The sequence below is a fragment of the Cyclopterus lumpus genome, chromosome 8 (assembly GCF_009769545.1).
Source record: "Cyclopterus lumpus isolate fCycLum1 chromosome 8, fCycLum1.pri, whole genome shotgun sequence".
NCBI lineage: Eukaryota > Metazoa > Chordata > Actinopteri > Perciformes > Cyclopteridae > Cyclopterus > Cyclopterus lumpus.
This window is the reverse complement of record NC_046973.1, coordinates 3,245,775-3,260,489: the sequence shown is the minus strand read 5'-3', so window position 1 is coordinate 3,260,489 and position 14,715 is coordinate 3,245,775. Positions and strand designations below refer to the sequence as shown.

Genomic DNA, 14,715 nt, shown 5'->3' with positions numbered 1-14,715 from the left:
ACCTGTAAGTGAGGCCTTCATCACAGACCCTCATACTCGGGATACAGCTGGAGAAATAATAAAACACTTACAAGCCTTTACTATTTAATTATTTTTTAGCATATTGAGATGTAAATCCCTCTGGTCCACTGAACACAGTTATATAAATATAATAAAATAATAAAAACAGAATAACTTTTGTGGGGACTTGACTTAAGAAAATGTGTATCTTTGAGTTTAAAAGTGTGTGTTGCAAATATTAGTTGCAAAAAAACCTGTATGTCAGTTTTATAAATTCAAAACTTTATATGATAACATGATTCCGTGTACAATATGACATGAGACCGGATCCCGAACACAGCGGACTGTGTTTGATTGCTCCACTGCCGCCACCTTGCGGACTATTTCGCCCCCGCTTCGTCACTTCTGTACGACATGAGCCTCGCAGGCTGCCGTAGGGGAGAAACAACCGTCGCCTCGGCAACAGACAGGGCTTGGGTGGTGAGCTGCGCATGTGCAGCAGCGGGGGTTCTTCTTAAAACGTAAAGTAAAAGGCGCCGTGAAATCTCCGGGTTGCTGACTGAAGCCGCGATGGCGACGAGCAACCCGTCCGTGTTCCTTCTCACGGTCAACGGACAAATTGAGGGAGCAAACGTGAGTCGGTGCTTCCGGGTGTTAGCCTAGCCTAGCAGCTAGTTTCAACCGCCTTAGCAACGCTTAGCAAGTTAACGTAAACGCGTCAGCGTCGCCGTGGCTCAGTTCTGTTTCGTTACTTCCGGTTATAAAGGTGATATTTGTTTAATGTGTTTCAGTTTCCAGAGTATGACAACTTGTACTGTAAATACTGTTTCGTCTACGGCCACGACTGGGCTCCCACCTCGGTGAGTAACCTCTTTGTGTTTTAAAGTCTACTCCAGCGACGAGTAACGTAAAGTAGTCTATAATAAATAATAAGTACCTATTTGTTTTCTTCATTATACACTGGAATTTAAGTAAATAAACTACAATTTATTCCCAAATGGTTGGAAAAGACAACATAGAACTTTGTGTGTTGTCACGTGCATACAATCCTTGCTAAAGAAGAGTTAAACACCTGTTTCCTGTTCATCTGTCCCTCTGTAGGGGCTGGAGGAGGGCATCACTCAAATAACATGTAAAGGCAGCCAGTCTTCACACAAATTAATATGGAACTTCCCACTGGAGACGACGTTTAAGAGCACAAACCCCTCCGGATGTGAGACACACACACACACACACAGCCATCTCCTTAATTGATATATTGACGAGCATCCCTGAGGGTCTAATGAGGGACCTTTTTTAGAAATCATGATGTACAAAATGAAGACTTCACTTTTGTTTCCCCAGGGCCTCAGCTGGTGCTGAGTGTGTACGGTCCAGATGTGTTTGGCAACGACGTGGTCAGAGGCTACGGAGCGACGCACATCCCCTTCACACCCGGACAGTCAGTATCGCCTCCTCTACGGATCTACTTTCTCTTCCATTTTGGGGCGAACTATCGTTGCATTTAAGTGACTGGATTCTCGTCTTCATTTCTTTTTCTCAGACACACGCGGACCGTCCCCATGTTCGTCCCCGAGCCCACGTGGAGACTTCAGAAATTCACGAGGTACGATGTGTTCAGTCGTCTTGTTGTTCGTCACAGCAGCTGACGAGTCGTGGCGACGGCAAATGTTTACTGAGTCTTACTCGGACTCCAGTCCTAGTCCTCTACATTGGTGCGTATTCTATTCCTGCTGCTGTTATCAGTGTTTTGAGAGAGAAACACACACACACAAAAAGGTATTCACGGCTCCTTTCAAGTCCCACCAACACAGAAGGTATTACAGGCAACGGTGCACATCTGGACCTTTTTATAGATGTCAACATTGGGAGTTTGTATTTGATCTGCTGATGTGGGTGCTTTCTTGCTCATGCACTCTTAATTGTACTTGAACCCAACCTCTCTGTAGTTTTTAACATGTATTTTTCCTTTTGTTTAGCTGGCTGATGGGGCGGCGGCCGGAGTACACAGACCCTAAAGTAGTGGCCCAGGGTGAAGGCAGAGAAGGTTTGTGGTGCATTTCTAAGTCTGTATTTCTTTCTTTATGTATTTTTTTTTTTTTTTACATTAGTGACTTACAAGTCACATTTGGTGGAACAAAAGTGTGTTAAAAAATAAATAAAACAGCATCTCGTTGAGGCAGACATTTCTAAAATGGGTCTTAACAACATGATCAGGTTCAAATCGTTTCTGGAATCTCTTTTACGTCAACGTGTCGTATTTCCTCTCTGCGTCGCAGTGACGCGGGTTCGATCCCAAGGCTTCGTCACCGTCTCCTTCCACATCATCACTAAAGACATGAAGAAGCTGGGTTACGACACCGGACCGTCGAGCCCCGCCAACACAGCGGCTGCCCCATCCGGCTGGTCGGCAGAGGAGCAGCCAATCAACATGCAGTAACACAAGTCTTTTACTTTGAAAGGAAAGAGCGTCAGTTATGGCCCATCTTAAATTATCCACAACTCTTATCAGAACACACTCCTGTTTTTTATAGCAAAAATAAATGTATTTTAATGAGATGTCTTTTTATGTAGTTTTAGATTTACTCTTTTTTTTTAAAACCTTTTTTTTAAATAAATACCCTACCTCTGAATTGTTCCCGTTTTGAGTGTGTTGAGCTTCCTACATGTTCCTACATTCCTACACTGTGTTCGTTTGGCCCTTTTTGGTTCAAAGAAGCACACAAAGGAGTCGAGCGCTGGAGTGACGGAGCCGAAGTGATACACGTTTTTATTTTTTAACCAACGCGGCCACTGTCGTCCTCGTCCGACAGGGCGCGGCCCGCTGCCTTCGCTCGCTTAGACGCCGTTAAAAAAACAAACCACGGAGACTTTTTCCTACAAAAAAAAAAAAAAACCATTACACTGAATAATAAAAAAAGGTATACAGAGGAACAGTATGTTACAATAGTACAAATGATAAATTATATTATACAGTTATAATGGCGACAGGTTGAGCACGTATCCGATAAAAGAAAAAGAAAAGCCGCCTGCTCCCGGTGCTATGAGAAGGGTAAATAGACATGGAGAAGGTTAACGCAGGCTGTTTATGCATATGAACACAGACGTCCTGATACAAGCAGAGTGAATACATAGTAACACACATGGGCCACATAGCCACGACTGTGAAGCTGCTGCGGTGCATCGAGAACCAGTGTTTCGGCTGCAGCGACGTCCGACTGTTTCGGGACTGCTGAACTTTGTTGTTTTCTTTTCCCTCGTTTGTTTAATTGCATCCATAACGACCTTTTTAGAGTCGCGTTAAAAAGGTCAGCGAGAGAGTGACACGTCTCAGCAAGAATATCATGGTAGCATTTCCATAAACAAGACTTTATTAGCAAACCGAAACTTTGCAAAAAAACACATCAAGCGTCAAGTCTTTAAATCTTTTTTTGTTTGTTTTTTTTAAACTCCCAATTTTTGCATATATTTAGTTGAGATTAAAAATGTTTGCTGGTCTGCACGTAAGTGTCGCATCCATTCATTCCGGACCCCCCAAAGCATAAAAGTCATCATCACCACCCTCAGCATCATCACCATCATCATCATAATCTTTAAAATCATACACACGGTTGGAGCTGCCCCTCCTTTTGCCTGAGAGAAATGAAGGTCTGTGTTTAGTGGAAACACCAAGGGTCCTGCTGGCGTAGCTATCATACCACAGCAGACCAGGAGGGGGCGCCAACTCACACCAAAAGGAAATAAACACCCCTTCCACAGTTATAACACTGGCAGTGATAAACAGAACCGACGAGAAGGGAGCACAAGTGACCTAAGGACAAGAATTCATCAGCTATATTTCATCTTTCTGCAACCGATAGAAGACAAAGAGACGCTCGGCTCGCTGTCGGTAAACGTGCCGATATTCAGCCGACAGTAACACTTTCTTCCATCGATCCTGAACAAACTGTAAGATAGCTCTGAAATATAAAACGCTTACAACAATGAATCCATAAACAGAAGAAGAAGGAAAGAAAACGTCAGTGAAGTGTGACCCTACTGTTCAAAACTACTCAAAGTACGACACCCTGAGAGAAGAGAATTACATCCCATAGGGTGAAAAAAACAAAACTACGATCAGGGAAAATAGACAAAAGAGAGAGAGAATGAAGATGATACACGGCTTCGCTAGTACACCGCTCTGAAAGACTCGGCTATAGATTTACATCTAACGAGTAAATAACAGAAAAACAAAAGTAACAACTGCTGTTTACACGACACGTCTCGCTGTTGTTTACTGCGGGATTCCCTGTGCTATCAATAGACCCATCCTGAAACAACCGTGTGTGTGTGTGTGTGTGTGTGTGTCCACCAGGTGATGTTCTTGTGGGTAGATTAGCCGCAGTAAATCCCCTCGGGAGGTAAACGCTTCACGATGCCGAGCGGCCGACATGCTCTTTAAACCCGGAGCCGTCTCTGAAAACCATCGTAATGCTCCTTGATATGTGGTTGCACACACACACACACACACACACACACGACGCGCACACACACACACACACTCACACACATGCTCTCTCTTAAGGCTGCAGATGTCTACGTTATCCCCCCGTTTTGACTTTAAACTACATTTTTCACTTGAATGAAAACTAAATAATTAAGAAACTTGCTCATTAAAAGTACACTTGGTAGCTAAACGCATCTCTCATGCAAACGGTGCGCGCACACACACACACACACGACCTACCCCCCTTCCCTTTGATCCTAGAAACAAACTAAAAAGAAGAAGAAAAAAAAAAACTGTCCCATGATGCATCACTGCATCTATATGTTCAGATAGCAGAATACTGACGCCATCACAGCTCATGTCTCTTTCTTTAAAACACACGATGGGGAGATTTAGTGACGGTTACATTATCATGTGGCTGTTAGTATCCGAGCGGTAACGGTACACGTGCACGTACGCGTACACACGACAACATTGCTTTACGCATTTTTTCAACCCCTAGGACAATGGGGGTGACCCCCTTTTGATAAGTGTTCATCGTTAGTCCCGTGACCCCCGGAGGTCAAAGTTCACGTGGAGGATGCAAGGGGTGGGTGGGGGTGGAGTCCAAGTTTGACTGACAGGAAGTGACCAGACAAGAGTTACGACGGAGTGGTACCGAATGACGAGGCAGTGTGTGGTCTGAGCCTCCCTCCCTTAGCTAAGGTGTAACGGTGAGCCCAACGGTCGCTGACGGAAGAAAAAAAAAAGACATGTTTGTGCAAAATCCCTGCTTAGTAACACACACACACACACACACACACACACACACACACACACATTCACAAATGAGAGTATAAACACATCTGACCATCTCTCATCCGTACTCCAGTGTGTATATAAGTAAAACCCACTGGAATATACACAGTGTGAAAGTACTGAGATGTGCGCACACACACACATACACACGTGCTCACATGCACACGCACACACACACACACCGGCTGACAGGGCTTATAAAAGATTAGCTCTAGTGAAGAGATAAGATCCTGGCGTTAGTATGGTCAGACTGTCTTGTCACTCCACCACAGAAGAAGAAAACGAGCAGTCCGAAGGGGGAGGAGTGAGGGAAGGAGTGAGGGAAGGAGTGAGGGAAGGAGTGAGGAGGCGAGTGGACCCGAGGGGAGGAGAGACTGGATCCTGTCCCGACTCTGTGGGAGAAAACTGTAAACGCCACCGCTACTCTGTCGGTCTGACAGACATCGTCGTCTTCAGTATGGAACACACAGGACTAGGCAGCTTGTAGCACTGAGACAAAGAGACGGGGGGAGGAGTCAAGGAGTGTGTTACAGGGGGGGGGACTACGACCTGGCTAGGAGTTGGTTATAAAGGGGATAAATGGGAGAAGACATCTCCATGTTCATTTTGAAGCTTCTTACAGGAGCCAAAGTGGAAGAGAGAGAGAGAAAGAGAGAGAGGAGGGGCTACTGCCCTCCTGTCACCCCCCTCCTCCCCCTCACAAAAGGAAGGGGTTGGTGGTCCCGCCGGGCTGCCCCCCGGCCTGGGGTGGCATGCTCATCAGGGGCTGTGGGAGGGACATGGCCGGGATCCCCGTATTCATCCCCATTCCGGGCATAGGGCGGGTTATGCCGGCTAGGGGGACCATGGCGATGGGCTGCGGCGGCAGCGCGGTGGAGACGGCCATGGTGTCGACGGCGCCGAAGCCGGAGGGCATGGGGCTGACCCGCATCTGGTTGAGGGTGGGGGGCGCTGGCTGGCTCACTTGGAAGGGGTTGGCGTGGGCTGCTGCAGCTGGAGCGGAGCCACCTGAACAAAAAAAGAAAGGTAATGAGCTCACGGGTTGACCTTCGCCACGGCTCGCTGAAGGTCATCGTTACTTAGAAACACAGTTCGAACACCAGAATACTGCTCGATGACTCCTCTCCGCCCTCAAGAACTGTGATGGGCGCGTCCAGGCCTCTCGGCGTAGCGACGACATTTCAAGCCTTCCTCGTGTTTGGCCTCCTACCTGACGCCAGGAACGGGTTGACGACCGGCGGAGGCTGCGCCGGTTTAGTCACCAGAGAGTCCAGATTGACCAGGGCGGCGTTGGGACCCAGGAAGGACTCTGGAGTCTTCCTGGTCGGGTTCGAGAAGCCAGACATGGACATGGAGCTGGGCAGGGGGTCGAAGAGGTCCAGACTGCCGCTGCTGGCGAGGCTGGCTTGGGAGAGGATAGAGGCTCCGCCCACGTCGCCTGGGAAACAAAACAAACAGCAGTTGTATTGGTGAGAAGAACTGTTCCTGAACGTCTCCTTGGGGGAACACAGACATAATAACACAGAGGCATCAGGAATATCTCTTATCTAGTCTTGAACTGCAGACTCAGGACTCAAGGCCGGCGTGTTTATATTCGCGATACCGAACTGAAGTACACGCATGTTGTGCTTTCTCAAAAGGTCAAACAGATACTGCACAACGTACTTCTGCCTCTTCTTGCTTGGCGTGAACTCGTTTGCTCGTCAGCCGCTCGTACGCGAGCTAACATACGCAAGAGGAAAATGTCAAAGATGAAGACCGTCTTCTCAGAGCAGAGCTTCATGATGAGACCAGAGAGGCCCGGTGTGGATTAAAGCCCCGTGAATCCTGTAGATTCAAACTGCTTCCTTAAGGTCGCCGGTGTTTTGTGTTCCCTCTCACCTCGTCCTCGGCGGTATCAGAGGGGTTTGTGTGGAGCTGGAGCAACGGTTATGACGCCAGCGTCGCCCTCCCACACCCAGAGATAAGCACGACCACAAAATAGAGCTGAGCCGAACTGTTCAGCGGAACCTGAAGGAGTTGTGAACGCGTTATCTTAAGAGCATCACAGCTGATCTAAAATAAAGGAGGGATTCCATGAACAGGAGGGCTCAGGTCTCATGATGCATTTAGCCAAACGGACATAAAAGCTGCAGCACATTTCACCACATTGACCGGACCGGAGCAAACTGATACTTCTCCACCATTTGATATGATTACTGCAACATTTGATCGCATTTTAAAACGGGAGAAAAATAATCTTTTTTGCTCAGGTCTGGTGATGTTTACATAAAAAGACAAGACAAGACGTGTGTGTGTGTAGAGATATGGTATCTGCAGACATCATTTCAGACACCAAAGCGGGAGGTTGGGGGGAGAGGGAACACAACACAGACTCCGTGTCATTAGAGAGACGAAGACAAGGGTGAGTACCAGTGGGGACAGAGGAGGAAGAGCGCAGGCTGTCAAACTCTGAGAAGTCCTCTTTAGACGTACCGTTGGATGCATTGAACAGGTCAAAGCTACCTGAAAGGGGACAGCACACACACACACACACACACGCACGCACACACACACACACACACAGACACACAGACACACAGACAGATGGAAACACAACACACAAGTACCAATGAGAATGGATAATTGGGTAAACTTAAGGAGAACCATGAACACAATAAGCAAAGTGAAAGCATGCAGATGTGCGTGAGCATCTGTGGCTGTGTGTGCCCCTTCCAGCTGTTTATTAGACATCTTTTCCATTTCTTAGAAATAGAGAGATCTCAAAAGAGTGCAAACGTCCATGAAACAAATCTCCAAGTATCTTTTAGGCTCAAAAACAGAATCTGCAGACAAACTAACGGCGTTGACAGTTGACTGGTGGATTTTGTGAACGTCCTCGGAATTGATGCCTGTGGACCAAACTGAAACGACCCCCCCTCCCCCCTCCCCGATGGTCACCTGTGTTGGAGGTCTTAGGGCGGGTGCCAGCGGAGCCCCAGGGATCGGCGGCAGGAGTGGAGTTTGATGCCCAGGGATCACTGCTCTTCATGGGCGGGACAGAAGGATTGGCCCCCCACGGGTCCACTGGGGAGGCTGGCTTAGGTGACCCTGGGGAGAGGTTCAGGGGAGGGGGGAGGAGGGAGGACAAAGAATGCCAAACGTAGAGAGGAAGGAGAGGAAGAAGAGGAAAGGGGACACAGGAGAACAGTAGGATGAGATAAGTGGTTCAAAAACAACTGCTCATCTCTCCTTCACTTCCCTTTCAACATTTACATTTCCAACTCCCTCCCACAGCTCACTTTCCCCATCTCCTTGTCCTTCCACCCTCCTTTCCTTCCCTCCTTCCTCCCCTGCTGTAATGCCGCTGGGCCGGTGGAGCAGCATTCCTGCTCAACAAAGAGTCGCAGCCCTGCAGGCTGCAGGTGGAGACGACGTGTTTCGACATCATGTGATCTCCTCGTCCCCAGTGGAGAGTGAGCATTGTTTGCATACCATAAGAGTGCCAGGGGTCCTCCGGTGCGGCGGCAGCACCGGCGGCGCCGCGCCCCACGCCCCAGGGGTCGGCGCTGGCACGGGCACTGGCACTGGGCTCCGGGACGTTCATCAGGTCCATCAGAGAGGATTGCGGCTAGAAAGAGACGGAGAGAGTGACCAGGAGATAGGAGACGGGGGAAATAAAGAAGAACAAAGCAGGCAAACAAAAGAGGGAAAGGACCAATGGGACGAGAGGAGGAAACGGTGAGGAGGAAAGTGCCTGTTGCTCAGCCGTGCTCAAACACACGGCCGGTGGTCGCTCTGTGGCGAGATATAACACTGTGACTGCTGCCAGTGTGGTTACTGCTCATGAAGCGGCAGAAAAATAAAGAGGACAAGACGGTTTCAGGCAGAAAAGGGAGTGCATGTTTATACCTCTCTCTTCTTCTTGGCCAGTTTCGCTGATTCTGGACCTCCTTTCTTACTCTCCTCCAAGGCCATCTGTAGTCGCAGGTCGTCCCCTCTGCGTACGCGATCCTCCTGAACACACACACACGCACAGTTGGCATAAGCAACACACACACATTCTCTCCTTTTCTTTAACCATAATAATAATGTGTCTTTTATTGATCCCCGTGGGGAAATTCTTCTCTGCATTTGACCCATCCTTAGTTATTAAGGAGCAGTGGGCTGCAGTGAACTGGGGGTTCAGTGCCTTGCTCAAGGACACTTCAACATGTTAACTATGGGGTAGAGCGAGGATCGAAGCGGCTATCTTGTGGTTACGGGATGACCACTCTCCCCTGTGAGCTACAGCCACCCCTAAACCAGGGGCAGGTAAAGAAAAATCCTATAAAATAAGCTGCTTTCCGCAGATGTAACGTAAAACTATTTCTGAGTTCAAACACAGTGATAAACAGCATGCGTGACGCCTGTCGGTACCTGCTCTGCAGCCTCTCTGCTCATGGCCAGAGCCAGCTGCAGCTGCAGCTCCTCCTCTCCGCTGGTCTGGGGTCTGGCCTGCTCCAGTTCGGAGCCCGCGTTGGGAGACGTGGCTGACAAGACACATTCAGAGCCCATGTTAACGCCGCTGCCCCGGAGAGAGCCCGCCGCTGGAAATTATGGGTGTTAATACTCCAAAAGATGAACATTTGAAATCATAAAATTTGAATTACATTGGTACTGTATAGATAGTGTGTGTGTGTGTGTGTGTGTGTGTGTGTGTGTGTGTGTGTCTGTAAGAGACGACAGTTCCATTTAGTTAAAAAACACACAAGACACTGCACTCCATGGTCTCACACACACACACACACACACACGTCTTTGAGTTTTGAAACAGTGGCTCGTGCCGTTTCCGTGGGAACCGTAGCGTGGGAGGTGATGGGAAGACACCGTGACATCACGGTGCTCTGCTTCACCGGCGTAATTTACGATTTGTGTGTCACGTTACATCAATGTGATGGCTGATCTCTCTCTTTGAGCACAGACCAAACAACAACAACGACGACAACAACAACAACAACAACGACGACGCAGGTCTGACTGGCGGGGAAACCCTCATGGTTAGTTTCACTATCTGACAGCGTTAACGCCCTCCTGCGGCAAGTCTTTTACAGAGGTTTACACGCGTTTCCATGAGGAGGAAACCGTACGAAGCGATTCTTTTTTTTTAAAGGAACACTGTGACATTCTCTTTCCACAGCTCGAAGGCCCTTCCTCGAAATGTCTGCCAACGCAATACTTCATCGTTTGTGCAACGTACAATAACAACGCGCTGAGCGCATCATGTGACGATGAAGCAACGGCGTTACAGCGTCCCTCCTGCAATTCTTAATACTGAATTAACTGCTTCTGTCTGTGCCTCACATCTGAGTCAGCCTCCTCTCCTCGCTCCCTGGCTCCTTCCTCATCTCCTTGTCTGCACACTGTGCGTCTCCAGGGGAGTAAAATAAGTGAAGAACATTCACCGGAACCAACATGGCTTCACGTTCACGCTGTGATCGATCACTCTTCCCAGATCTCCTGAACGCGTATCAACGCTGTGATGAAAGAGTTCAAGATTTTAAGACAACGCAATGTCACATTTGCCGATGTCTTCACGCGGCGCAACACTTCTTTTTTTTAGAAGCAACTCAAGAGACAAAATAAACAAAATAAACAAAACTTAAAGCCAACTAAAACACAACGGTTTCTCGCTGTGGGAATGGACCATATATGGATAATCACAATTCCTTGGCATTCCTCACAGACACAGCTCTGCCTGCTCGTAGAAAGAAAAACATGCATTTAAAAGAAAGTGCTCTGGTTCATTCTTCTACCGTTTGCCAGTGTGTGTGTGTGTGTGTCTCATCTTAAATTACGACAGTGCTTAACGAGTAAAACTGGAGCCGACAGAACCCTTCACAGTGAAGTGAAATGGGCCGATGACACGATGGTGTCAGCTGTGGTAGATTTATGTGGGGATAACGACGCAGAGGGCTTGCACCCCGGGGTGTCGACCACACACACAAGACTTAGGTGAAACCCGATGAGTTAGGCAGGTTCTTAACCTTCTAACGAGGGCTATTTTGTGTTATGATAAAAGGCCACGCCTGTGATCTTTTGTATCAGTCTAACATTTCTCTGCAAAGTGTGATTGACAAAGTGAAGCAGAACATCGTGAGCTACGTTTTAGTGCAGACAGTTCAGACGAGGTCTCCAAAATTGGCACATTTTGGCACCATCTGTGCGATTTGAATGTTCTCATGTACTAAACTATATATTTTACTCGTATATTACTTGTGTTTTTTTTTTTCATTCATCCAGACTTCTATATACTTTCCCAATCAAACAAGATTGACAGATTTGAGCCAATAGGATAATAGACGTGTTCATGTTGTGTTATTTGGCTAATACCTCACTGGTGCTTCAGAATAGAGTGGTTATGATGGTATGTGTGCAATCTGTGGGGAATCAGGTCGTTTTTTGCTACCTGGCTGTTTCTGCTAGCACCTAGCTACAGATGGCTAGATCTGGAAACGTGCAGAGCGAGCTCACTCCTGGCGAATTATGGTTGTTATATTGTTATAATTATTTTTGTTGGTGTTTGAAGTGGCTGACTTATTCTTGTAGCCCAGGTCCTGTTGTTTAATTTGTTCAAAATTATGTAATATTGATCCCCTAATTATGCCACCGTCTACATTCAATGTTCGCTTGGAGGAACTGAAACTGCTGAATCGACTGAATCGACTCGCGCTGCTCTTTGAAAGAAATTCATGACTTGAACCTTTACACAAAAAATTAATGGCATCACTGAACTAGAAAGAAGAAAGACAACCTCAGAAACTACATTCTTAGAATATATTCAGGGCCTGTCAACGCACACACAGATGCAGGAAGTGGAGGTGTGTGTGACGGAAAGCACTAAAAGCAATCACATGGTTGGAAACCAGGACACATTAAAGCCTCGATCAAGCACACATGAGACTTTCCAGATGCTCTGGGGGTCGTTCTAGGTCAACACCAACAGTCACACTTACGCGCCCGCGCCCCCCCCCCTCCTCCCCTCCTCCCCCTCCTCCCCCTCCTCCTCCTGGTGAAACACCCACAGCGACGGACACCGCCTCGCTCCTATTGGCCCGTCTCTCCTTCGGTTTTCTCGACTGATGACTCAGCCCGCTGGAGCTTCCTCCTCTGAGGAACACACTCTCAAACGTAACGCACAGGCAGGAATGTGTGACACAAAGCAACAAGAAAAAGAAATGAACACGGAGGATCCACCCAAGGCTGGAACCCCATGCGTGGCAACAGACAAAAACACACACATCAATAGGCACGCCACACACAAACACACACCGCCATCCTGCTGTGCACAAAGAACCGGGTGGGGGTCAGAGGATGAAAGGATAAGAGGCAGAGGTTCACTCTTTCATTGCAACTTCTCCCTTCAACCCCATTTCCTGACCGGGATTTGGGTTTCTTTTCAGCGCCCTCCCTCCCTCCCTCCCTCCAGTTGAACCAGTGGGCTCCGTTTCAATGGGCTAGAAGGAGAAACCAGTACTGGTAGATACTCCACAACAGAAACACTTTGGTGAAGACATAAGCCTCAGAGGGCAGGAGTGATGTGCATTTGTAGAAAACGAGCCCAACATGCGTCACTGCACACTTCATTGAGAAAACACAGACATTGTCTTCTCTGCTCCTCGCTTATTAATGGGTGGTCAGTCTGGTTTCACTCCCATCTTTCCACCATGTACCTCCTCTTCATCCGTCCCAAGTCTCTCCCTCACCGTGTCCCTGGAGGAGTGAGCGTATCATTGAAAAGAGGAGCAGATTCCTCTGTCATGTGGATGATATGAGGGGAGGCTCTGCGTCTGTCTGTCTGTGTGTCTGTGTGTCTGTGTGTGTGTGTGTGTGTGTGTGTTGAGGAATGCAGCCCTGCAAGCCCGAGACAGAACAGGGGGAGGGGCAGGTTTTTTCAGGATGTAGGCCAGAGTTACACCAACTGGGACTAAGTAGAGAATAATAGGATGTGTTGTATCACATCGTACTCACAGCCGTGGTAGGAGGCAGGTGAGCCCTCTGACCTGCCGTACTCTTCGCTGTAGGAAGTGGAGAGGTTGGGCTGAGACGAGCCTCGGCCAAAGCCCATCTGACTGCTCCCTGTGGACACCTGGGCCATTCGCTCTTTGGTCTTCAGAGCTTGAGACCTGGTGGGACAACACAATTAAAAGAAATACCAGCATAGGACCAGTCACCTGGACTCAAGTTTCTTGATTCTTGTCATTGTGAGAGTGACATCCAAAAGGGCAACATAAGCATGGGGTTGAAAACCAAAAAAAAGAGATGAACTCTGTTCCAAAAAACCAGCCTGGGAATCAACGTCCCGATTTTAAAAAAAGCGGGGAAAAAATACAGACAGATAAACAAAAAATACTCAAGAGATTCTTTGTAATAACGCATCTCCTCAGCGCTAATGAAATGGGAAGTGGTGCCAGGCTCTGGTGTTGTTTGATTAGAAATGTATATTAATTCATTAACATTCAGGCAACTTGCTGCCTGCGTGTGTGTGTGTGTGTGTGTGTGTGTGTGTGTGTGTGTGTGTGTGTGTGTGTGTGTGTGTGTGCGTGTGTGTGCGTGTGTGTGCGTGTGTGTGCGTGCGTGTTGGCCATCTGTCTCTCCTCTCTTTAAAAAAATCGTCCCAACCCTAATGGACGAACACAAGGTGACCCCCCCACGATGCATCTGTTCAGACCCCGTTTCACAACGCGCTTACCTCTCCCCTTTGAGCCGCTCCTCGTCTTTGAGGAGGACCACCAGCTGCTTGCTCTTCTCCCGGACGTTGATGCCCTGGTCTTTGCCGTCCCGGTCGATGTACTGGAAGTCCTTCAGGGTCTGGATGGCGAAGATGTTCTCTTTGCACTGCAGCGCCACGCGCTCTGAGCCCGTCTTGATCAGGTAGTCGAGCAGGGTGAGCGCCTTGTAGACGTGGCGCCAGTTCTTGCCGTGGTCGTTGAGCCGCTTCCAGATCATGCTCATGATCTCGCTGAAGGCGACCACGTTGTACGTGAGGTCGGCGATCTCGGACATGAGCGAGGACGACGGGCCCCAGGGGTCGTTGGAGGTGGCCTCTCGGACCTTCTTCTCGGCGTCAGAGTAGTTGTTCACCATGTTCTTCATCTGCCGGCGGATGGTGGAGCTCGGCATGGCGGCGGCGGGGACGGGACGCCGATGACGCTCGCTACAGACGGGTGTAAATGTGTGTGTGTGTGTGTGTGTGTGCTCTTCGGGTGAAGCCTGCGTTATGCGCCTGTGTACTTTTCTAAAGGCACGACGGTGGCGGAGTGTACGTGTAAATCTTCTAGTGTGCAGGTGTGTGTGTGTGCGTATATTATGAGGCTTCTCCAGGCCAGTGCAGTGTTCCTGAGTCCTCCAGAGCGGCGTCTGTTAAAACCATCTCCAAACGCACAGTGCTGGCTGCACACATGGCCGCGCCA

The 14,715-nt window shown here is 48.5% G+C and overlaps 2 protein-coding genes across 7 annotated transcripts in view; one reads left to right on the top strand and one right to left on the bottom strand.

The window, feature by feature from the left end:
• The first annotated feature begins 458 nt into the window (after positions 1 to 458).
• On the top strand, positions 459 to 2,633 carry b9d1 (B9 protein domain 1). The gene is made up of 7 exons (XM_034539794.1): positions 459 to 633; positions 792 to 860; positions 1,102 to 1,213; positions 1,345 to 1,441; positions 1,544 to 1,606; positions 1,980 to 2,047; positions 2,280 to 2,633. Exons 1-7 carry the CDS (start codon positions 571 to 573, stop codon positions 2,438 to 2,440), a joined length of 633 nt encoding a protein of 210 aa, XP_034395685.1. The 5' UTR covers positions 459 to 570; the 3' UTR covers positions 2,441 to 2,633.
• A 712-nt stretch (positions 2,634 to 3,345) lies between these two features.
• The window catches only part of epn2 (epsin 2), a 17,838-nt gene continuing 6,468 nt past the window's right edge, over positions 3,346 to 14,715 (bottom strand). For 3 of the 6 annotated variants that reach the window (XM_034539770.1, XM_034539771.1, XM_034539772.1), the window contains exons 2-10: positions 13,995 to 14,715; positions 13,274 to 13,428; positions 9,683 to 9,852; positions 9,176 to 9,280; positions 8,759 to 8,894; positions 8,225 to 8,374; positions 7,697 to 7,789; positions 6,495 to 6,722; positions 3,346 to 6,292 (exon numbers count right to left, since the gene is read on the bottom strand). The exon at positions 13,995 to 14,715 is cut by the window's right edge and continues 6 nt beyond it. In XM_034539770.1, the coding sequence (XP_034395661.1) occupies positions 5,982 to 6,292; positions 6,495 to 6,722; positions 7,697 to 7,789; positions 8,225 to 8,374; positions 8,759 to 8,894; positions 9,176 to 9,280; positions 9,683 to 9,852; positions 13,274 to 13,428; positions 13,995 to 14,425 (1,779 nt within the window). In that variant the 5' untranslated portion in view covers positions 14,426 to 14,715 and the 3' untranslated portion in view covers positions 3,346 to 5,981. The remainder of the gene's footprint in view (positions 6,293 to 6,494; positions 6,723 to 7,696; positions 7,790 to 8,224; positions 8,375 to 8,758; positions 8,895 to 9,175; positions 9,281 to 9,682; positions 9,853 to 13,273; positions 13,429 to 13,994) is intronic. The other 3 variants (XM_034539774.1, XM_034539773.1, XM_034539776.1) reach the window with 3 other exon arrangements.

Excerpts from the sequence above, each read along its gene's own strand:
- b9d1 (XM_034539794.1), top strand. The coding sequence starts at position 571 with ATGGCGACGAGCAACCCGTCCGTGTTCCTTCTCACGGTCAACGGACAA. Across the intron at positions 634-791 it reads GACAAATTGAGGGAGCAAAC|TTTCCAGAGTATGACAACTT; the intron begins GTGAGTCGGTGC and ends AATGTGTTTCAG. Across the intron at positions 2,048-2,279 it reads CCAGGGTGAAGGCAGAGAAG|TGACGCGGGTTCGATCCCAA; the intron begins GTTTGTGGTGCA and ends TCTGCGTCGCAG.